At 38.7% G+C, this 24,210-nt stretch overlaps 1 protein-coding gene across 10 annotated transcripts in view; it reads right to left on the bottom strand.

Annotated features, from left to right (window-relative positions):
* GTDC1 (glycosyltransferase like domain containing 1) overlaps positions 1-24,210 on the bottom strand; it is a 179,458-nt gene that overhangs the window by 36,422 nt on the left and 118,826 nt on the right. For all 10 annotated transcript variants that reach the window (XR_003398783.1, XM_026852565.1, XM_026852562.1 and 7 more), the window contains one exon: positions 520-879. Coding sequence is in view for 9 of the 10 variants with exons in the window: in XM_026852565.1 (XP_026708366.1) it covers positions 520-879 (360 nt within the window). In the remaining variant the exon portion in view is untranslated. The remainder of the gene's footprint in view (positions 1-519; positions 880-24,210) is intronic.

Below are 24,210 nucleotides of genomic sequence, written 5' to 3' on the forward strand. Positions count from 1 at the left end.
TTTGACTGTTAATACATTCAAACAGGCTTTCTATTTACGTAATACCAAAAGAGTATTTTTAAAATGCAGACAGTGGGTTCACATCAGCTGTCCAGTGTCACCATGTATCTTTACACTTAATCACTTCCATTAAAGTAATTAAGATAATTTAAATAACATTAGATATTAATTGTCATCTGTGGTTTGCTTTATATGAAAAGAGAGTTACCAGAATTATGCTTATCGTTTCAGCAGCAGGGGTATCTTTTTCTTGGAGGGGGGAAGGAAAAAAAAAAAAAAAAAAAAAAAAAAAAAAAAAAAATTACATCAATGGTTAAATGTCTGGTTAGCATTACTGAACTACGTATATTCAAACAAATTATTTTGAATAATCAGATATTAGTGATCTCTTCCCTCTATGTGTGCGTGCAGTGTTGGTACGTGTTCAGGAAATTATTTTATACTTGACAGAAGTCACAAGAAAAGGGATCAAACAAATTCATCAATCTTTGGAAGATACAGTATTTGTTCACCACTTACCACCTGTGAGGCCAGGCAACATGTAAAGGTCTTTGCTGATAGTCCTGTCCACTCAAGATATTAGAGAGGTTAAAAGTCAGATGTTGCTTATCATCTTCTTGACAAGGATTTGTACTTTCTGATGCTTCAGACTGGTTCGATCTCGCCGGTGCTGTTAATGGGGAAGGCAGCCCCTCATGCTGTGTGGTATAAAGTCCAGGTTGGGCTTCACAAAGTCCAGACTCACACTGTGCCTTGCTGTTTTTCATTAAAGCTCGGCTCTTCTGCTGGCCGGACAGATCCTCCGATTGATAACCATCTTCATTTCTTTTAGCACCAATTACCTTTTCCAAATGGGCAAGCTTATGTTCTGGCATGAACCTGTTAGGGAAAAAAAAAAAAATCTATATTGTGTTTATGCTGGATTTCAGTTTCACCTTGTAACTGCTAATTAATTAATAGCAAAAGAGAGGACAAAGCATGGTTGATATTTTACATCCCTTCAAGCAACACCTCCACCAGCATTCATTAAAATGATTCACTTTATATATATTTTAGTGAATATGGTACCTGTGAAATAAAACAACAGGTTCACTGGCTGAGAAGCCAAAGGTCTCCACAGAACCACACTGCTGCTAACGACACGTATATCAACGGGGAGAACAAAACTATTTGCCAGCTAAACTTCTGGGAAGCAAAACGGCAACTCTGCCAGAAAAGTCTTGGCATTTTTGCCAGGACTACAGCTAGGACTGGTAGCAAATGCCAAATGCAGCGGTGGTCAACCTAACGTGAGTCTAGACTATGTCTAGACTTGAGCCCAGCAAGTTGCTTCATCACAGGTCAATGAAACCTAACACAAAGAGGCTGCTTGTTGCCTAATAACATTGGCCAAACATGCACCATGACATAGAACTGGGTCTTCTTACCCAACTACCCTTGCCTGATTTCTAGAATGACCAACTGAAAAAATTAATCACAAATTAGAAAAAAAACCCAAAAAAACACGCCTAGCAGAAAAGGATTGAGCTGTACATCCATTCGTTGGATAAAGGCAACCGCTCCCATGGTTTTTCACAGGTGTGAGTAATGAACACTAAGACAGGGAAACTGAGGCAGAGCTGCTCATCACCTTCCTGAGGTACCACAGACAATACCAGCTGCCACTGGCTCTTCCATCTGATGCCCATGCTGCAGAAAATCCTTCCCAACAGCAGGACTCATCTGCACACTTACACTGGGGCCACTGAACTAATTTTTGTAATATATGAAACGCAACGTTTTACACAGATCTAGTTTTACTATTTGATTTAAATTAGCAATGAATTCTTGTCCTTGCCCAGGAAACACTCGAGTGAAGCTCCTTCATTCAAACATGACTCTAAATTAACACGGAGAGGACTACATGCACAGCCACCATAGGATCCTCACCCTAGCCTGTACCTCAAGTTAATTTACTCAAATATTATTTACTTACATGCCTTTCAGTGTGATTATGGTTCTTCCAGATAAGTAGAGACATTTAAATTTTCCGTTTCCTTTTAATTTCCAAATGTTTACGCACTATAGCCTGTTTATTGAACTGTTTACTAAAGCCAACACTTGCTCCACTTTATCAACCTCCTCCACAGTTCCTCAGAGTTTTACTCCATCACAGCTCATTTCTGAGCTGTGAACGAACCGCTCCCTTCCCTCTTTGTCAAAACAAATAGTACTAAATACCAGAATCATCCACTTCATCCTGCAATGGAGCACCTTGAAATGCAAACAGATCCTTTCTCTTCAAAATCACTCCCAAAATACAACCACGCACACATTAGGAGAGCTTTACTGGAGTTGTACTAATTGCTTTTGAGGATTTTTCTTCAAACCTCTAAATCTCCTTTCCTAAGTCAGTATGCTGTGTAACTATGCCATGTAATATGCATTCTTTGATTGGGCTTGCTGTCCCTTGACATATTATTTTTATTTTTATCTACACTAAGCTGCATTTTCAAGTCACTGACCAAATCACCTAGAAGATCTACCTTTTTTCCACTGTTTGCCATGACTCACTGGAGCTGCTCTGTAGATGCGACCACAAAAAGTTCAATCGCGTTCGACAGCCTCATGCAAATCCATTCCCTATGTTACAAACAAGACAGGTTCCCAAATGAGCCTGAGTTAAACCATTCCCATCTCAGTGACTTAGCCACCCTCAGATTCTCAGAGTGTAAAAGTATAAATTCAGTGTGGCTGAATTCCATATGCTCTTAACAGTTAGGTTGGCGTTTTGACAGTCTAAGCTGAATTATAGACCTAAAAGGGGCTCCTCTGAAGTATGGGCACATCCCTGTGAGAATCTACTTTTATATATTCACACATGGGAAAAGCTGAAGGAGAAACAGGTTAAGGGATTTGCCCTAAACCACCAAGTCTGCGACTGAACTGAGAGGACTGATCTACCAAACCAAATGTAACTAACAGATTTTGAAAAATCATTGCTGTTAAGAAGAATTGCTTGACATGTGAGAGGTCAGACTACCTAGGCAGGCTCTATCCCCCTGTCTGTCTTTAATCTCCCAGCCAATCATCCACTCAGTGCACCATTTCTATTTCTGAAGAGGTTTTGCTTCTTAGTTTTCAGCCCTTATAAATCTAATCCGTCACTGCAGAATTTTTAATAATATTAGATAAAACTTCACTGATCTCTCTCTGGAATAAACTATTTAATATCCTTTATTTAAGACATGTGTGTGCAATCAATTCTGTGGTATTTACTTGTAGTACACACAGAGTATTCATCATCCTGACAATTTTTAAAAGTTTTAGAACACCATTTCACTTAGCAGGTTTTTTGTTCTTTTTTTAAAAAAAATATTTATTTGATGGTTAACTTTGGAACGAGTTATCTGCATTAACTTCCATTGTTTTGGCATAAAGTAGTTCTGTATATTTTACTAACTACAGTGGAGACATGATAAAGGATGTAGGCAGGCAGCCATAAACAGCTCGTGCTGCAACCCGCAGTGTTCGTGTAAAAGCATTAATTTTTTGGGCTTTGATTGGAAGACGTCTCTGTGCTCAGCCACTTGTATTCTGCTAAATACAACCATGTATAAAACCTTGTACCTGAACGTAACAATTTTAACTGCGGAAAGGCCGTTGTAAATCATATGTAGTATAAACTTGTCCACATGATTGGAATGATATAATGGATATTGTAGTCCCTAACCACTAGCTAATGTTCTTTATGACACTTAAATAAATGACCTGAAAATAAACTAATAACAACACGAAATCTTCTAGACCTGTTCATGTGCAGTTCCCAAAAGCATGCTGGAGAAAGACAATGTCTAGTTAGCACATTTTTTGTGTTTACATTTTTCCAGAACATTTTTGCTCCAGCTATTCTATTTTTTCTCTTCCAGACTCACATTCATTCTTCTTTTCTGTCATCTTCCAGACAGAGTCATCTCTCCATCCAGTACCTGCCCAGATCTCGGTCATTTATAAACATCAAGAGCTTGCAGGACTTCTACATCACCATCCAGAAGCCTATAACCTGGAGAAAAAACAAGTGTTCCAGTGTTTTATTTGGAGCTAGTATCTACTCCCAGAAAGATCAGTTTTTCAATCCTTGTCTAAATTTCAGAAGATACATCCGTCAGAGAGGCTGGTTATGGAAGAGCAGAGTTGGAGCAGACATAGGCTTAAAAGACTCGATATAAGGAAGAAATTCTTTACAATGAGGGTGGTGACACACTGGCACAGGTTGCCCAGAGAACGGTAGATGCCCTCTCCCTGGAAGGGTTCAAGGCCACGTTGGATGGGGCTCTGAGCAACCTGATCTGGTTGAAGATGTCCCTGCAATGTCCCTGCTCATTGCAGGGACGTTGGATGAGATGTCCTTTAAAGGTCCCTTCCAACCCAACCGTCCCATGATTCTATGACTCTAAAAAGCTAGAGGGCTACCACAGCAGATAGTTAGCATTTTATGAGAAGGATGCACCATTTTTCTCAACCTTAGTTACAACACACACTGGTCACCTGAGAAAAATGCCATAGAATTGTATTTTTAACATGGGAGAAGGATTTTGCTGTTATTACTAACTTGTGGTAGTGAATTCTTGTACTTTCCAGAAAAATTTATCACCAAAGCATACAAATATTAACACTTTCAACAGATTCCACAAGGTACTGACCCTTATATTTAAAAAACCCATGGAAAATGTTGTACTTTTATGAATAACTCATATATATTTAAACACATAGTTCAAAACAAACAGTGAAAGACTTAGATATCTAATTTTATTATCACAACTTGTTTTCAAAACTTTCAAAACTGTTTTTCTTTTATTTATTCAGATTTTTGAGGATCTCTGACATACTTAACAGACAATTTTAAAACTTTATGAAGACTTTAAAAAGAGTAAGCCTTGAAATCTTTCCCTTTTTGCATACTGGGTAGAGATGTTTAGTTGAAAAGATGGGTTAAAAATTAAACTAAGTTCACATAGAATAAAAATTCCATACACTAGAAGTCAAGAGTTTCAATCAAAACATTTGCTAATTTGAATAACAGATTTTTTTAAACTCCCCAATCTATATATTATATATTTTCTTTTAATTTGTATCACGAAACCCTGCTCTGAGGAAACCCACGTACTTTTCCTTGAAGCAGACATGTGCGTTTTCCCCAGCTCTTTTGTAACATGTTGCCATGTTACATCATATGTGTTTATTCACGGCACTTTATTTGCCCTAATTAAACATTACTTATGGGAATTGGTTTCTTTTTCATGGCACCAAGAGTCATTTTATGCACCAATTTATTAAAAACAACAACAAAGAAAGGATGGAAGGGCCATGATGTCACAGCACAATGAATAGAAACCACATTAGAAAGACTAACTGGAGTGCTGGTTTAGGTTAGATCAAATTATATAGGCAAATTCTGGGTGCTGTAATAAGGGTTTCAATAGTTGTTCTTGATGAGCAAGGACAATTTGTAAGAATGGATATAAGCTAAAACCAAAAATATTTTGAATTAATAAAATTTGACCCTTCTGTAGTTACACAACTGTGGTTATCTTTGGAAGCAAAGTCAAAAATAGTTCTGAAAGTGCAATGTTTTGTGGGTTTTTCTTATTAATTGCCATTAAAAAGTTTAAAATAAAAGGAGATAGACATAATCAGATCTATTAGAAACGTTCCCCAGCCTTGGAGCCAGAGCACACACATTTTAGAACTTGCCATGTTTCCTTCGTCACCAACGCACCGTCACGGCATAACTTACAATTCAAGAAACTCACTGTCTGAGAATTTCTTTTGTCCTTCTTTAAACACAAGCACAAATGCCTCTTTGCTAACTGTAATATTTTTAGTAGAATTTATGTGACTTAAAACACTACAGAGGTTTGTGGAGAGCTTTTGTTATTCCAATACCTGGAGTTAATTTGACTTACAATGGTTGAGATGGACAGTCACTTTTGTCATCTGTAGTAACTAGGAAATTTGACGTTTGCACTTTCTTTCTGCTTCCTTGAATTTATCCCGTTCCAATGCTGATTTTTTTCCCCACAATTACTACAAATATATGCAAGACTGTACAACCATGAACACATACAACTGACCGAGCACTGCAGAAATACAAAAGCTGCATGGATCTCTGAGCTTTTTCAAAAGTCAGAATTTTGTCCAAGCTGTTTTAAGGAGAAATAAGCAAAAAAAAAAGTCATGAAAGCAGTTCCTTGGAGGCCAAACTGGAACAGACAGCAATTAAATTACTATCCACTTAAAAAATATATTTATATATAAATTTATACATTAAAAAAATATTTCATATTATAAATTACCTGATAGTGAAACTGATGCATTTATATTTACCTGCTTCTCAAAAGACCACAACAAATGACAAAACTTGGAGACTAGTCTCAGTTCAGTGATTTTTTTTTCATGTTTTTTTTATCTGCAACTACTGTCACATTTTGCTAAAAAAAAAAAAGAAGAAGTAGTTGCTGAGTGCGGTCAGGTGTCCCAAAGCTGTGCTACAGTTCAAATCTAAAAGCTCAAAAGAAGATTCCCAATATTAGGGAATTTGATATTAGGCTTTATTGAAGTTGTCACATTTTCTGGGATCTAATTTCACTTTCTGATCTTTAGCAATGGTTGTAATTCTTCATTCAGAAGAGGGAAGAGATTACTTGTCAGCAGTAATCTCTAACACAGATAATGCCATATAAATATTAGGGGCTTATAAGCATGGACAAGGATTAGGAGCACAGAGAGAGAACAGAAAGAAAACGGAACAGAGCCAAGATTAAGCACTGGGAAGGGCATGGCAGAAGAAAATACAAGGTCTGTGGCTGAGCTTGTCTTCCCACAGCAGAATATATATTTTTCTGGGAAGAATAAGTAGGGTTTACACTGCCTTCCCTGTCTGCAAACTGCAAGGTACAGAAGCACGGAATATTATTTGAGATGTGATCACTATCTTCTCTCAACTACCTTCTCTCTTCCATGACACAAGAGAAACAAAGGGAATCACTGAGGTTGGAAGGTCTCTGGTCCCACCTTGAGCTCAAAGATGATCCAGTTGGACCAGGCTGCTCAGACCCCCATCCAGTCAAGTTTTAACTATCACGAAAGGCCAACGATGGACATTTCACACTTAGATATTAAGTGTGTGACAAGTGCTGCTGCTAGCAGCTTGCAGGAGGGACTACAAGGTGAACAACAACATGGGAGAGAGCTAAAACTGCTATCAGCAGCAGGATGTCTTCCTTCCTAATGTCCGTATCCTGGCCAGAGAGAGAGAAAAGAAGTGGAATGTAATCTGTACAACAGATACACCAGGGGAGAGATATCATGAGGTCTGACTTCTTTCTGACAAATCAGCCCCAAATATTGCTATTTTAGCAACAAATTAGCTGGATGCAACAACCCTTGTCACTCCAGCAGTGTGCCTGGTTAGCAGGCAGTAGCCAGAGATGCTCCTGGAGAAGAGAGGAAGGATGCAGATCAACCCCAGGCAGTTGGTTTTGACTCAAGTAGTAACTTGGTCTGTCGGAATGCAGAAGGAAGATGAGATAAGGCCAGAGGGGTGAGATGTCAACAGTCAAGAAAATAGAAGAGAAACAGAGTAATTCTCAGATTCCTCAAACCACAACTTCCACCTATTTTTCTGAATAATTTGAGCAAAATCCTTCAATATCGTAGCCATATTTGATACTGCCAAAAAAAATCCCACTTTTACTTAGTATTTACAATTTTCTTCCCAACCTAGTTTCACTCTGATTCAACAACACTCCTATTAGTTTATTTACCAAGATGTCATGTGTACCTCAAGAGAAGGAGGATGGTCAAACCGATCTCTAACTTTCCCCCCAATATCAGACCTGAATTTCTAACATTATGATTACTGCTCGGTAAAGTCTACATCCTAGGTAACCAGGTTTTTAACGAAAGCGTTCTCCAACTCTTATTCCCCAAAATACATGGAAATGTATTACCTTCCAAAACACAAGCCTGCAGTGAAACTATGCAAAACAGGAGCAAAGGCAGGTGAAGCTACTCCAAAACAAATATACCCTTGAAAATCTAAGCTTTCCTGGTTTTGAATTCTCTGTGCTGCTGCTCTTGTTGGACATCATTTCAGCCAAAAGCATGTCTAGCTTAATCCAGTAGTTTGGGGATTATTTAATTTTATTAAATATTTACTCCTGACAAATAACTTCAACAATATCTTAAGTTCTTTAGGTCAGACAAAAAAAAAAAAAAAAAAGGCCAGACAGTGATTACTCTGCATTTTAATACTGTAAAGATGACTCTGAGCCCACTGAAGTCAAAGGCAAAGCTCTCTTTGACTTCAGGTGAGATCGAGTTTGACACTATATACGTAATTTCTGAATTCACACCTTCAATTCCCTGAAATCCTTTAAAACTAAATGTAAGAATCTGTGCAGTTATAATTTCTAACATCATCATTCTCAACAAATGAAATGGTGATAATTTAAACTCCTCAGAAAGACGGTAATGAACTACAATACATATTTTATAACGCAGGTGAAAATAACTTATGCATTATTTTGCACAAGATACGAAAACATGAATTAATTGATAGTGCAGAAAAAAAAAGTAATTTTCTCTATAATTAAACCTCATGACTGCTGCACTGACATTGCAAGGTAACAGATATACTTTTGGAGCCCTCAGAGTCCCCTTGATAACAACTGCCAGAAATGTAGAAATTGGTGACTCAAGTTCTGCTTCTGCAGAAGTTCAAAAGAATGAATTACACTATGGGGAAAAAAGTTAGGTTTCTGAGAATTGCAAGGTTTTTAAAGTTCTTTAGGATCCTAAAAGATTGGTCATGTTTATTAGTGTTTAGTTAAACAGAAAAAAAACCCAGCTCAGCTCTTATTTAGAAAATGCAAATTTCACATACAGCTCCAAACAAAACAGTATCTCTTCTTGCTAAACAGAATTGGAAAGGGGTGTTTGAAAACTGATATCACACCTTAAATCATCTTGTCTTCTCTTTATTTTTTTTTTCTTTAATTAAGACTAATACCAGGATCCTGTAACATATAATTTCCTGTTTTGTGGAAATACTTCCAATCAGGATATATAGAATAGATGTCCCCTTTAAACAAGCTGTTTTGTAACATACGCAATGCAGAAGGGAGTGCTATCATAACACTTCAATAGTTAAGTGACTTTATGAGAAAAATACTTCCAAATGTTTCCTAAAACCTTCCAAACCGCACCAAAGAACATTATCGTAATATTATGTTTCCCTATGGCCTCCAATATTTAAGCTTGCTATTCTCGAAATGATACTTGGATGAAAAATATAAGTTTATGTAATGTATAAATTGTTCCTAGAAGAAAAGTTGCCTTTAAAATTACTCTGTATAGATGTCAGATATTTTACATTTTCAATAGCCTTTCTGTATTAATTGAACAAATAGTATGCCAGTGCTTTGGGCTGCATGCGAATAGTCTGTATTTTAAAACTGAACGGTCACCGTGTGATCTTACTCCTAGCAAATACTGAAAACAATAACTGTCCTAGCCGATTACATATCAAGTTACCCTTAATAGATATCCATATTTCTTGCACAGTATACATAATCCATATAAACTGTACACCATATATCAATACCATATTCCAGCGAATCCACCATCAAAGAGTTCGTTTATAGTAGGTTTTCATTTGACTCCGGGTTGTAATGTTCTGTGCGAGCATAAGCTAACCATTTCAGTGATTTCGCCAGCAAGCTGCTTTTTGGCAGATTATTGGCAGTACATATTGGCAACAAACTAGTGCAACTAAGCCCTTCTTATAACTTACAGGTAAATAATGATTTTAATAAATTTATGTAAAATGTTCCACTTGCTCACATCTGGTTTTGATAGTTCACTCAACTGTGCAAATGCAAAGTTCTGTGTGTTTCTCAGGAAAACACATATTTCACCTTAGTTATTTAACACTTTCTCAGGTACCCCAAGAAATAAATAAGCAACGAAGCCTACTTTCATCAGAAGGTTTATCCGAAGGAAGTTTTAATCTGAGAAAGCTAGAGAAATTAGTTAAAAATAATAATTGTATGCACACAAAAATCTAAACCACATTTTATCCTGAACACAACATTCAAATAATAAGAAAAACACAGGGCTATTGTAGAACCACGGGGCATTCAAACTGGATGGTCCAGTCAACTGCCTCTGGCCCTGAGGACAGTGGGGTAATGCAGAGACCGTGACCTCCAGTTGGAAATGTGTTAACTATATTTGATTTATTTGCATTTCTTTCTCACTACAACTGAAGTTTAAATTTGTATGTATTTGTATCTCAGCTAGGCAGTGGGGTTTAGAGGAAACCACTGTTCAAACACCCGTCTCCATCTCTAGAACTAGAATGGCAGCAGCTCTCAGCCCTTATGAGGACCAAGGTTTCAGCAGAAAGCTCTTGAAAAAATGTTATTACTACTCGTAGCAGTGTCATTACTGGTTAAAAAAAAAACAAACAACAAAAACCAAAACAAACCAACAAAGCTTGGGCTACCTTTTTTTCAGATATAAATCAGGATGACAGTGATGCTGATTTAAAATCACGGATCTTTCAGCAGCTGGGTACCAGAAGACTCCTCAGGGGCCCTGCACCTCCAAAATGTTCTAAAACACACGTGGCCCATCACCAAGTGATCTATGATATTACAGAATGTTAACCAAGAAGAGGAATATGCAGGTTTTTGTTGGAAAAAGGAGAAAGCAGCATCAATACAAACAGCACTGTTACCCTCATACGTTAAGTTACCAGCTTGGTCATGACAATGGGAAGGACGGTGCCTACCCCTGAAGGAGATGAAGGCTTGTGAACAGCTTGAGCAATCACCTGCTCTGCAGCAGGACACGGTCATCTTGAAAATTACTGCACTACATGTATTAAAAATAAATTTAAAAAAAACTCAGAAACCTTGGAGAAGCATAGAGCTTGGCCAACACCTTGCTTCTACAGCTTTGAACACGGGTTGTACACATACACCCTCCACACGACCACAGGGAGCAGTACTCTGAGGTTTCTGCTGAAATAGGTCAAAAAGCTGAAAGAAAGGCCAGCACTTGAGTATTTAAAGACAAATGACAAAATCCTAATAAAAGCATTAACGACACCAAGGAGAAGTTTCTTCAGGTCCTTCCTCCTTCTACGCCCAAGCCACCACTTCTGAGGACACTGGTTCCCCGACCTGCCATGCTTTATGTGAGAACTACTGCCAGCTGCTCCCGTGCTCCTCGTGTCCTTCACCCTGAGTGCTGGGAACAACACGTTCAGCCTGTTAAACATGTAACTGTAATTAAGGGAAGCAATGTACTTTAAAAGGTTTTAAATAGCCAATGTCCATGTCTGTTCCGCTTGTGGATATATCTCAAAGTTCTATTAAATAATTGCTTTAAATGGGGCCTGTAATGAATAGGGAACAATTATTAAGCATCAGATTTTATTTGTGTCCAATTCAGCCTAGAATTTGCTTGCCGGTTTTGAGCATTTATTCATTTATGGAGTCAGCAGTTTAGGATTCTGTAAGGCTTGGCAACATGGTTAAAACCCAGTGAATTCTTGTTGAGATCTATTGGACGCGCTGGTAAAACTCACTTTTGCTATAGTGGACTTGCTTTTAATTTGATCTGTTTCAAGGATTCGGTATCCTTCCAGCACGTTAGAAACCTAAGGGCATATATCTGTATTGTTTAAAGGCAGGAAATTCTGTGAACTGAAATGAGAACATATCCCTTTGCCTTTATGGACTTTTGTTATTTTCTCTTCCTTTTGGGGTTTTGGAAACAAAACCAGTGAAAGCTGAAAGATTGAACAATAGCAAATTACTTTCAAGGAAAAAAAAAAAAAAAAAAAGTAAAACACAAAGCATACTTTTCTAACTTTATTCATACACTTTGTATATATGTAAATTGGACTTATTCAGGCATCAGAAAATACTATTTGCAGCAGGGCCATAGACTGCAACAGGATTGTACTGGTTTTGTCATAAAAGAGCGTGGACTTTGCTGTTTTACTTTATTATTATTCCTTTACTACCCTATATAAACTTGTGCCCCACTGACTTCATGACAGAGCCGATTTGTTTCATGCTAACCACAGAACTAGGGCAATCACTTTTTTTTTTTTTTTTTATCGTAAGGAGAAAAACTATGAATCTCTGTAGCTCTTTCACTTTAACTCCTTGTCCGAAGAGTCCCACATCCAGCCTTTAACTGATGCAAAAGGTAGGTCTGAATTCTGGGATACGAAACGAGAACTGCTGAAAGATGAACGGGGACACGTATTCTGCTAAAATGAAGGAATTGGACAGATAGTGCCTTTCAGACAACTACAGCAGCAAATTTTCTTACAGCAGTTCTGTACTAATTAGCAGAAGGACTGGAGGCAGAGTGGCTGCATTAGCACAGAGACCTGATCTCAGCAGGATGCCTTAATCCTAGTGCAGGACTACACAAATACATCGACGCGGCTTTTGGTGCTCAAACTAACTTGGTATCTTTATTGCACATAATGAATTATACTGTCGTGCTCTGTAAGAATAGGGTTATAGCTTATAGCCACAGTTATGGCTCTCTGGAATACTCCTGCCTCGTGACAGACTGCAGAGATCCAACTAAGCCTGCAACAAAACTTGCTGGAGGATAGCTCACGTGTGGCAACCTCAACTGCAGCCGTTTCAGCAAGAGCCTAAACACTTACCCAGCACTTACACAGTGGTGTTCCTTGCATACGGCGTACAACAAGCTGACTGTTCCTATCTAATAAACTTAATAGCTAAATATAAATTACAGTGGGATGCAAAGCTTGAGAGAGACATCCGACACCCAAGATACTGCTTGGCCACTGGATCTCTCCTAGCTAGTGTTTCTTCACACTCACTAATCCCTCTTCCTGGACAGCAGCAATTATGACATCGGTGAACTGCAGGACTTGGGTTTATTTGCTTTCATTTGGCACAGCGCTTCGTGCCCATCTCATCTGCTCTTGGAGGTTACAACAACTGAAGCAGGGATCACAATGAGACACCATCAATCACCATCATAAACACAGCTCAGCTGTTTACATGCAGTCAAATCCTTTGGTGGAGAAGAATCTTAATAAAGAGGTTTGAAAGAACATGAAGAAGCAGCTTTACTTTAAATGCTCACAATAATGACTTCCAAAGAAACACTCCCGACCATCAACCCCAGGGAATAAAGAGCTGGAAGGTACTCCTGTCCATCTGTGGATTATGTGTCTGGTAGGTCTCTACATAAAAGCAAAGGGGATCCACAACTACCAGCTGTAATACTTCTAAGGTCCTTCCTGCAGAGGTGGGCAATGAAGAGAAACGCTTGGTTTCCATCCGGACATCACGGTGTACATCACCTTCCTGCTGGAAACACCAGGGATCCAAAACCTAGCACCTGTGATAGCCAAAATTCACCCAACTATTCTTGGGGTCACATAACCATACATACTCTCTTATTCTGAGTACACTAATGTAACAGTTTTGCCCAAGTGGTCAAACAACAACTAATGTTATATTTTAAAACAGAGTGGGCATACAAATGTTTACATCATATATTCAACATACATATACACAACTGAATGATAACCCACCAGTTTACAGGTCCTGCTTACCTTATTCTTGGTTCTTCTGAAAATGTACTTGAAGACTCTTAGGGCAAAAATTACAACTGAGTTCATGAACTACACACACCAAAAAAAAAAAAAAAAATTGGCTGTGACACCATTTATTAAAAGTTATGATAAACTAGAAGGTCCAACTAAAAGGAGCACATGCACTGTTTGCTAACTTGTAGCTGCAGACAGAATTTTTTGTGCCAAGATCAAAAGAACAAGGTGTTCATATAAATGGCATTTTATTTTGATCCTATTATTCTGTATGAGCTCCAGGAGAGATCAAAGGAAAAAGTACCCAGGTTTCACTATTAACACTTAACATAACTCCAGTCGGAAAATCCTTTCCAGATTGCTAGTGCAATTTAAAGCCATTTTTGTTGTTCTGTTGGGTAATATACCTGAAGGCACCGTTTTGATTCCCTGACCACCTTTTCCATTGTGGAAAATTGCTTCTGATATATATAATTTCACTTTTTTTCATTTATATGACAGTAACCCCTAGACATTCTAGATCTGGGGGACTACAGTGGTTTGGGTTGTACCCGCTGTCCCAGAGAGACAGGCTGCCCTGAAGCAGCAACGATATATTACTGACTGCCGACAACAGTTGGGAAATTCAATCCCGTCGCAGTCAAGTCCTGATGTCTGGTTCAGCCCCTGCCAGTGGCAGTTCCACTGGAAGCAAAGCATACCAGCTTCAACCGAGTATGTAAACAAACTTAATGGGCCTTTAAATATGTAAAGGTTCCTCCTGATAGCTGGCAAGAATAGATGTGCTTTAATATACTGTATTGCTTATTATGACATTACCCAAGACTACTACTATTAATTAATGGTTCTATTGCCTCTCTTTGAACCCAGTGACATTGCATAAAGAAAAAGAGTAATATATTTTATTTCTTACAAAGCCAAAGTGTGCTAACAAATTTTAATATTCATGCTTTCTTTGAACGCAAGCTTCCCATCGATGATTCAGTAACTTAGAGCAGATATTTCAGAACTTCACTTCCAGTGAGTTTCTTGGACATACTAAGAGTGCAGAAATCTGCTAATGAACAGGTATAGCTTATCAGACTACCTTTGGAAAAAAACAGCAATCTAGCATTCGTAAGGAAAAAAAAGAGAGTGCATATGTCCCTTCTTCCCTGCCTTGCTTCCCCCTCCTCACTTGCTATTAAAGCATTCGTGTTACAAAGTCATTCCAAAGTTTATTGTAAATGCCAAAAAGTGGGCACTGGTCCCACATGAGCTGGCTCAGCTATGGACCACCATCTTGAACATATTCATTTCATCCAGCTCAGTCTCAGGAGGGGTTTTCAGGTTTTGTTTTGGGGTTAAGTTTTGTGGTGTGGCTTTTTTTTTTTTTTTATACATTTAACTCTTCTCTAATAACTGTAGATTGTACATACGCGGAGAGATGGCAAGTCGTGACTCTGGGAACTTGCACAGTCAATGCTAAATACATGCAGGTGAGCTGTGGCCTAGAATGAACATTACAATTATGGGTTAAATGAGACAAAACGTCTCACGCACAGTCAGAATATGTTCATGTTACACACAGCAGCCAGCTGGCTATAAATCCAAGAAGTAAGCTGGAAAGCTTTAGAGTTTAAATGGATGAATACAGATATAAATGGAAGAACAGTGGTTTGTCGCCATATGAATGGCTTTTAACTGAAAAGAGTGGATTGCTTTTATGAGGGTTTTCCAAAAGAGTAACCTTGTCGAGATGAAAAAAAAAGAATAAGTATGATGATTGGGACATTCCATATATTTACATTTTCTATTTTGTTTCGAGACAGAGAAGTCTGATTCAGCGTGTCTGAACAATTATAATATGACTTTATATACAGGTGTTCCTAGTGAATAAGGACCCAAGTTTTTTTAATAATACCTCTGCAGCTGATGATCCATAAACAAGATTACTCTATTAATTTATTTCAGATTCAAATTACCACGAGCTGAGCTTTGAGAAGCCGTGGACCACTTCACTTGCTGCATTCTAAGTAACGTATTCCATAGCCTTCTCTACTCTCTCTATAAGAATCGCTGACCAATGATCCTACCTGTGCACAAAACCACCAGACCACCTTGAGGCTGCTAGACCAACAGGCACAAAGGATGAGAGAAGCATTTCTGACACTTTCTTGTCTTTTTATTACATAATGATGACTAGCAGAACCTTCTGGAATATAGACCCAAGAAATGTCCTAATAGGTTTTCATAAATGGATGAACTTGAATGACTTTCTAGAAGTCTAATTACCCCACTTGAACATTTTGGGATCTTTACCAAGATAAACACTTACTTTTTCTCCACTCCACCTAAAGGCAGATGTAATTCCCTTTTGAATCCAAAAGCACAGCTTCAGTTCTTACCAACTTTAACATCAGCTAAACTTTAAAGATGTAAAGGAACTTCACAGTGATAAACTATGTTTATATTAATTTACATGCTATATATATTATATACGTGTGTGTATACAGATATAAAATATTTTTTACAAAACTTTTTTGATGTTTAAAAGTAGCTGCAAGCTCATGGTTTTGATGTACTCACTGATGACAGAATCAGATGGAAACTGTAGGAAGACTGATAACGAATTTGCTCCCCAAAACCTTACTCCTATGTCTCTGAACTGACTGAATGGGAACCGAGAGGAAAAGAACAAAGATTTGCTGTTCTTTACAGTCACGCAATTAAAGTGTAGGTTAAGTACAGGAAGTATTTGCAGATTTCAGATATTTTGTGGACCTTTGTTGCTTTTCCTTGCATTCACATCTAATCTCAGCCCCAGCACAGAGCTGGACTTTCATGTTCTGCAGTCCTTCACTAATAAAAAGCCCAACCCACTGTGACACTTATGGCAAAGTAGACTCAAGACACAAATTTTAACTTCAGCTTTTTGCAGACATTTGTTCACTCTAATGCATTAAGGGAAAACTATTCCACCAAGAAAAGAAGGCTTAAAATTATACTGCTGAAAAAATTAATAAAAATATTTAATATATATTCATAGTAGAACATGCCTACAGACTGGCAAGCTATAGCTTTTAGAAGAAGTCTGGATAGCCAATTTGATGTTCCACATCAAATATGTCACAAGCAGGTGATCTTTAAGTCCCACAGGTATAAAAACACTGAGAGTTTCTTTTCTAAAAATTTCTGACACCAAATCTGTATATACCTCCAACTCACTCAAGTTACCATTAATAACTACTAGAATATTTTTAGAAGGTCCTTCAAACAGAAGGGTAGTATTCTCACTACAATTTTGAACAAGCAATAAATTGTGTTTGGTTCTTTAGCTTCAATCAAGCATCAATTCTGCATTATTTGTCTGAAGTCAGAACTCTTAAAATAAGCCAGTTTTTTATAGAAGCAATTTCTGAGGAAAAAAAAAAATCCCCTCCACAATTTGAGTGTAATCAGCTCCTCTAATATAACCGGCTCTGATGTGGAGGTAAGGTACATGATCCTATAAGGAGGGCTGTGTGATTAAATCAGGAGGTGTTCCACCAGTTCTCATGTGAATAAGCATAAAAACACTCTCTTAATTTCATTATGCTGCTGTATCACCTTTGGTTCTCAAAGCTTTTCGTACTAACATCAGCATTTTATCTTGCACAGCTTTTCCTATTGTCTTTATTACCCAGACCCTCTTTCCCCTTCCTCTCCAAATCAAATGTTTCCTTACAGCAGGAAGACATTGCATCCTAGTTATATTCCATATTTTTTGTATTTTATTATGTTCTTCCTGTGCATGCAGAAAGGCTACTGCTCTGGTCAGGTGAAATACTGAGCACTTTCCTATCGCAGTGGCTAAAAAGGGGGCACATGGCAGGAGAAGGGCTCACAGCATGATGGGTAACTCAAGTATCAAGTTTTTCAATCAGCAGTATTTAGCATTGAAAATAGTTCTGAATAGGAAAATATCTAAGCTGTCAGATATTCGAAAACATTATATGCCAAAAGAGCGTTAGGGAAATTTCCAGCTCTCACAAGAGCATTCAGCTAATTCTTGATGGATCATCTGTATCTTTGGGTGCTTTCTGGAAGAATACTCCTCCTCTTCCTTTATTGTGAAGAAAACAGGAGATGAAACTCTCACCAGAAAGTACGAAAAACATTAACCTCCAAGTACCTTGGATTTTGGTAAACAGTGAGATCATTGGAAATCTTAGCTTCTGCATATGAATTAGAGCAGAATAATGGGACTGAGCAGAGAGTCATGGACTATGTTCATCAATATGTGCCTTTTATGTAAACTAGATTGTTAATTGAAATCCGGTTGTCAGAGTCTCTTAAGAGGCAATCACCTTAAAATTAATCAAAGTGCTGTTTTGCTGTTGTTTTTTTAATGGGGGATGTGCTCCTTTAGACCTTCAGAAAATTGCTTGGAGCAGAGATCGGAGCTTTGTGCCTCCGAGCCCACCTTCCCCGTGGCAAGACGGTGCTGGCCCGGCGAGCGCTGCCGGCTCTGCTCACCCCGTCCCCCGTCAGCGAGTGACACCCCTGGTTCCCTGCCCCGTGGCCCCCAACAACGGTGGGAGCAGACAGACGTGCACCGGCAGCAGAGGGGCCCGGCTAAAGGGCAGGGAGACGTCGGGCCAAGGGGTGCTGCCGAGCCTCGAGATGAGGGCAGGTGACACCCTACGGGACCTACTGATGACGAAGAGATGTGGCGTTAACGCGACTTAGTTAAGCAGGACCGTGGAGTTGACATGACTGCACAGGGTCATACAAGGCAGCTGGAACCACGATGGCTGGGGTCTGCTCACCAGTCACTGCATTAGGTCTGAACACATGTCCTAGGAGGAGCGGCTGAGGGAACTGGGGGGTTTAGTCTGGGGAAGAGGAGGCTGAGGGGAGACCTCATCGCCCTCCACAGCTCCCTGAAAGGAGGGTGCAGAGAGCTGGGTTTGAGCCTCTTTAGCCTAGTAGAAAGCAACAGGACAAGAGGGAATGGCCTCAAGTTGCACCAGGGAAAGTTCAGACTAGATATTAGGAAGCATTTCTTTCCAGATGGGGTTGTTGGGCGTTGGAATGGGCTGCCCAGGGAGGTGGTGGAGTCCCCATCCCTGGAGGGGTTCAAGAGTTGGGTCGATTTAGAGCTTAAGGATATGCTGTAGGTGGACTGTGCTAGGAGAACGGTTGGGCTAGATGATCTCCAGGGTCCTTTCCAACCTAGATGATTCTGTAGGTCACAATCCTCAAACCAACAGAATTTCAGCTCCCTTTTTCAGCTGACCATCACCGTGCCTTTAGTTTTCAAGCATATTTTTTTTCCATTTACTTATGGCTTTCCCTGTTATTTCTACTAAAGGTACCTCCATGAGGTCCACAAAGCAAATTGAAAAAACAAACAAACAAAAAAATATTTTTTTTTCTATATGCCTCTCAAAATATTCCTTACTTGTTCAGTGCCTAGCAATGACTCACTAAAAAAATAAACCTTATAACACAGTGATAGAAATCAAAGGTGAAAATTGTCAATTATTTTGCAAACAGCCTGAAAATACCTTCAAAAAGCACTGAGAGGAAAGGTATTTGTCTACAGATTTATTTCCTTAACATTTTTAATCAATTTATTTTATCAAGAATGATCAACTTAAAGTTTTCAGTGTCTTTTATAAGAATTCATGAAACAAGCTCTTCAAAGGCAGAAAAGTGTATCTAAATGTTTAAAAAGCAGTCAGGAATATGCGCAAGAGTTTTTGTGGGAATAGTTCAATTAGATTTAAAATACCAAACACTCAAATTACTTCTGACATTTGGTCTGAGGCATTTTTGAATTTGCACCTATGAACAATAATAATAAAAAAAACCACCCTGGTTCTGAAGGAGACTGATTATTTCCTTTGCAGTATTTTACCACAGAGCAGTTATTCTCTCATTCTACCAGATCTGACAGCCATTCAAATCCGCTGGTTTTGCTCCACACTAAACTAGAAATACGATCTCTACTTGGAAACTCCTCTCAAAAATATTTTCTTCTGTCAATTCTCAGTAACTGCATTCAGTAACAAGCATGACTATTGAACTTTGAAAGTATCAATGTTCAGTCATCTCCGAGTTTACATATTGCAGCTGCAGGGAATAAAGATGCTGAAAGACTGTGATCTCTCCCCACAGTTTAGATGCTTATCGTAACCTTTTGTGAGATTTAATTGGCACTGCTTTCTCCTCCTTCATTTCAAAATGGATGAATCACAGACTTGGTCTTCCAGGAACCAACCACTTGAGCTATTCTCTGCACTTCCTTCAACTCTTCCTCAACCGCAGCCAGCCCTCTGCTTGACCCCACCTTTAATAAATGGTCAACGGGAGAGTTTCAGCTCAAACGCATATTTAGTCTTCTGAGGAGAGAATGACTAACTGACACCTAAAACCTCGAGTTACAACAGCCAGCTTGCCAGACCATCCCACAACCACTGCGGCGTGTTCTCAGGCTGAGGTGAAGAAGAGTCACTACTGAAGAAGGTGAAACCCTCAGATTTCTTCACTTTCTCGTTCAGTAATAATACAACGTGTAGTCTGGCACTCTGAGTTATACACAGGACATACATCACAGATGAATGCAAAACTCGAGGGGTATAGTCTACATTGGATACTCTTCATTATAATGATCTGTTATTTTTAAGTTACAGCTTGCAAAAAAACCTGATCAGCAACCCAACTGTTCACTAAATAAAGTGAAACAACTCATCAGCCGGTGATTCTGCTTCAACTACCATGCTCGGACTTCCCCCAACTCTTCTGCGATGCTCACAGATCACCTCCCACCTTCAACACGTTGACACAAGAAGTCTCACTGATACTATCAGTCTGACCATTTGCATTCATTTAGGTTATACATACATTTAATTTACCTTCTTGAAAAGTATCTCACTGTATTGCCAGACCCACATTTTTTTAACAGCCTTAAATACAGGCAATGCTAAGCTGAACTCTTTCTCAGATATGATCCTATGAAAGAAAGAACACATCTTATAAAGCATTTAAGTCTGTAAGACCTTATTACTTGTATTTAGTAAATTCCAGGCACACATTTGAATCCTGCGAGCTTTTGAGGCCCTGCAAAACCTAACAGCACATCCATGAGTCTAAGCCAAGAGCCTACCCAGAGCATCCAACCAGATGAGAAGCAGTGCTTAGTTTTGTTACACATGCATCAGATGGTCACAGGCAGTGAACCTAAACAAATCGGGTTTTTGGGGAAAAACAATATAGTTTTTGCATAACAAGTAGAAAAAGAAGGCTGAACAAAATGCCCACCTCTCAGGAGACACTAAGCATCTTAGAGAGAAAAGCGAAGGGTAGAAAGGTCAGCGATAAATTCTACCTTTGCTCCAGCAGAAATATATGAAAGAGCTTCACATGGTCTCAGATGCTGACTGAGGGTCACCTCAGGACACAGAAGGAAGCAACAGAAGACTGAGATGGCTATTTCAAAAGGTCTGCAGTTCTTCTACGCTAAATTTATACTTAGATGCTTAGAGCCAAAAGTGTAACAAATAACTTCCTGAGTTTAACATCATCAGGGGGAAAAAAAAGCAATGAACAACTGAAAATCTAGCGTCTGGGAGTCAACATGAATGTAGAATTTTCTGAATCAGCCACATGAATGAATAGGGCTGAAGTTACACCCAAGGAAAAAAAAAGCAGATGATCCTCAAACCAGAGAAAAGACACCTTTGAATATTTTCCTGAAATTACTGTATCTCATTCTTCCAGCAGCAGCTGCCCTCAAACCACAGTTCGACTCATTGATCTTAAAGGGCTCTTCCAGCCTAAGTGATTCAATGTACAACCTGTGACACCGGAACCCCTCCAGAAAACACACTCCTAAGGGATTTTTAGGCCAAATAAGGTTCAAAAAAAAAAAAAAAGGCTTTCCGTCAAAACAGTTATCTAGGAGAATACCTCACCCTCTCAAATGATACCCTTGTCATAAACATCATTCATTGCTTCTAGATAAGACCACTGCATTACAAACCATTTTGGTGTAAAAAACAACTACTAAATACCTGCAATGCAAACAGTTTGCAAACAACTGGCCCTCACAGCAGTATTAAATACTACAGTCATACTACTTCTGTTCTCCTGCTCCCTCCATCGACAGCTTGCTCACCACCACCCATAACTCACTGTCTCCCACCCTCAGTGGACTGGTCTTATCTAATGGAAGCAAATATTCTCAACATGAGTATCCTGCAGAAAGAGCAGAAGCTTTCAGAAGCTCAGACTTTTAAAAATATTTGTATATATATATATATATATATATATATATATATATATATGCATACACACACACACACAATACACCTATCACGTGTGTGTGTTATATATAAATACATATAAGGGAGATTTTCTGAGCAGGAACCTGTGGAATTACTTCTAGTAGCTACGAACAACTTCTAAATTTAACATTTTTAGCTCCTAACGCAAAACTTATCTATTTAACTCCTTTTTAAGACAGATTTGTTAAAAAATTTTTGGCACGTTAAGGTCATTAGAAAACCCCAGCTACTTCACTGATCTTGAGCAGATTTTCATGGGGATGTGGTAAAACACCACGATCATAGCTCCATAAAACCAGCTGCAAGGAAAAGGTTTACTCTCTCCATTCTGCAGTTGTTCAAGAGCAGAAACTAACAGGACAGTGATTCCTAAGCTTTTTAGCTCTGATCTGTCACAAATGGCAGAAGTAAGTCCTGGCTGTGCATCATTCTGAAGTGGTTTAAGTGCCACCATTAAGGACCTTTTGCCTCATGGCCAAGAGAGATGCAGGAAGCCTCCCAGTCCCAGCTCTCCTATTTACCAGCTATTGCTGTTTTCAGCATTCCCCTGACTTTTCCATCCAAAAGAGCTGGTTATTTTGCACTGTTGCCAAGACCGGTGGTACCTGATCTACTTCTGTGGCTTCCTGATTTTACTGTGGCACAAAACTGCAACAATAAAAAAGTACTTTTTACAGAGCAACACATTAAAAAAATATCTAGGCTTTTCTAAAAAAAGTTTCTCCTAGGTAGTGTTTACAAAGAGCAATAGAAAATGCTATTTTTAAAATTCTGGGAATGCAGTCCTTAACTTAAAATAGTTCCAAGAATTATTTGCCATTCGTTATCCATTACAATTCAAAACCTGCGTCTAACTTGGAAATTTAGTACGTTTACTCTGAGTTTTATAGTATACTAAATGGTTTCATTACTTTTTACACGAAGTAATACAGAATTATTTGTAGATTCCGTAACGGAACCAGTAAGCCAAAGACCTTCCATTCCTGAAGTTCCTTAGTTATCCCGAAATAATAAAATACATCAAGACAGCACAAGAAAGCAAGTGGACAGCTCTCTACAGCATCTCAACAATAAACCAGCAGAACGGTGATACTTCACCGGAATGTTCAAAAACTAAATTGAATGGCAGCATGATTGCAGTGGTTCCAGTTATGCTAATTAGGCTGAATTCATGGTTCATTGATGCTGCAATTATGCTGCAAAGAAATGCTGCAAGCATGCTATCTCATCCTCGTGCAGCCTGCTGAGTATGCTGCCATTATTCTTCTTGTGGCAAAAAGACTTTCTAAAGAGATGACACGTAGGTGCCACATTTATACTTAGACCATACCGTTTGTGAAGACGCGATTAGATGACCATATTTTGATACTTTCGTCTTTCTCAGATTGAATAGGAAAAAGAGGTTTCCAAGTTCACTGGCTGGTTTTTAAGCATGCTTTACTTTGCCAATTTACATACTAAGCATACAAATTATAAGCCTTATTAGCCCCATTTCAACCGCAGGGTAAGTAAAGGAGGTGATGGATTTCACCCAAAGTTTTGTACCTCTTCAACGGAAAGAGAACCTAAATATCTCCCACCGTCGTTTAATATATTTCCTGCCTGACCACAGTGGACAGGACAGACACACCACCCAAAAGATGGTTTAAGGAAGTGGCAGGTTTGTTTTCAGTGTTTCCCTTCACCCAGGGCTCCAGCCTGTGTACCAGTAGGAAGGAGGTCTGCCGCAACTCATGCCACCCTGCAGAGGTTCTGTCTGCCAGGTCGTCAGGAACTGGATTTCTCAGATCCTCAGAGGACGACAATTACATCCAACTAAATCAAACAAATAATGACTTCGTGATACGAGAAAGAAACCAAACCATCAACACCAAATTAATCTGATGGCCAATTTTTTTAACTGAAAGCACGTTTAAATCTCTACGCTTGCAGTAGAGAAACTTTGCTATTGTTTAACTTGCATTTACCTTGTTAACTAGTTATTTTTAAGTGTTTGAGTTATTTCTGATAATTAAAAATACCTACAGATATCCACACATTATGAACATGAGAGTTAAAGTTATATCTTTACATAAATTTTAAAATTAAGAATTTTTAAAAAATAAATTGCCAGATTTAGTCCCAGAAAATTGAATGCAGTGCTTAATTCACCAATGTCAGACTTCTAACATTACTAATTCCTTATTCTCCAAGAATTTTTTGGTAAGTGAAAAGCTTTTGTTGCCTGTTCCTTGGCAA

This window comes from Athene cunicularia, assembly GCF_003259725.1.
Source record: "Athene cunicularia isolate RWA chromosome 7 unlocalized genomic scaffold, athCun1 chr7_part1, whole genome shotgun sequence".
Lineage (NCBI taxonomy): Eukaryota > Metazoa > Chordata > Aves > Strigiformes > Strigidae > Athene > Athene cunicularia.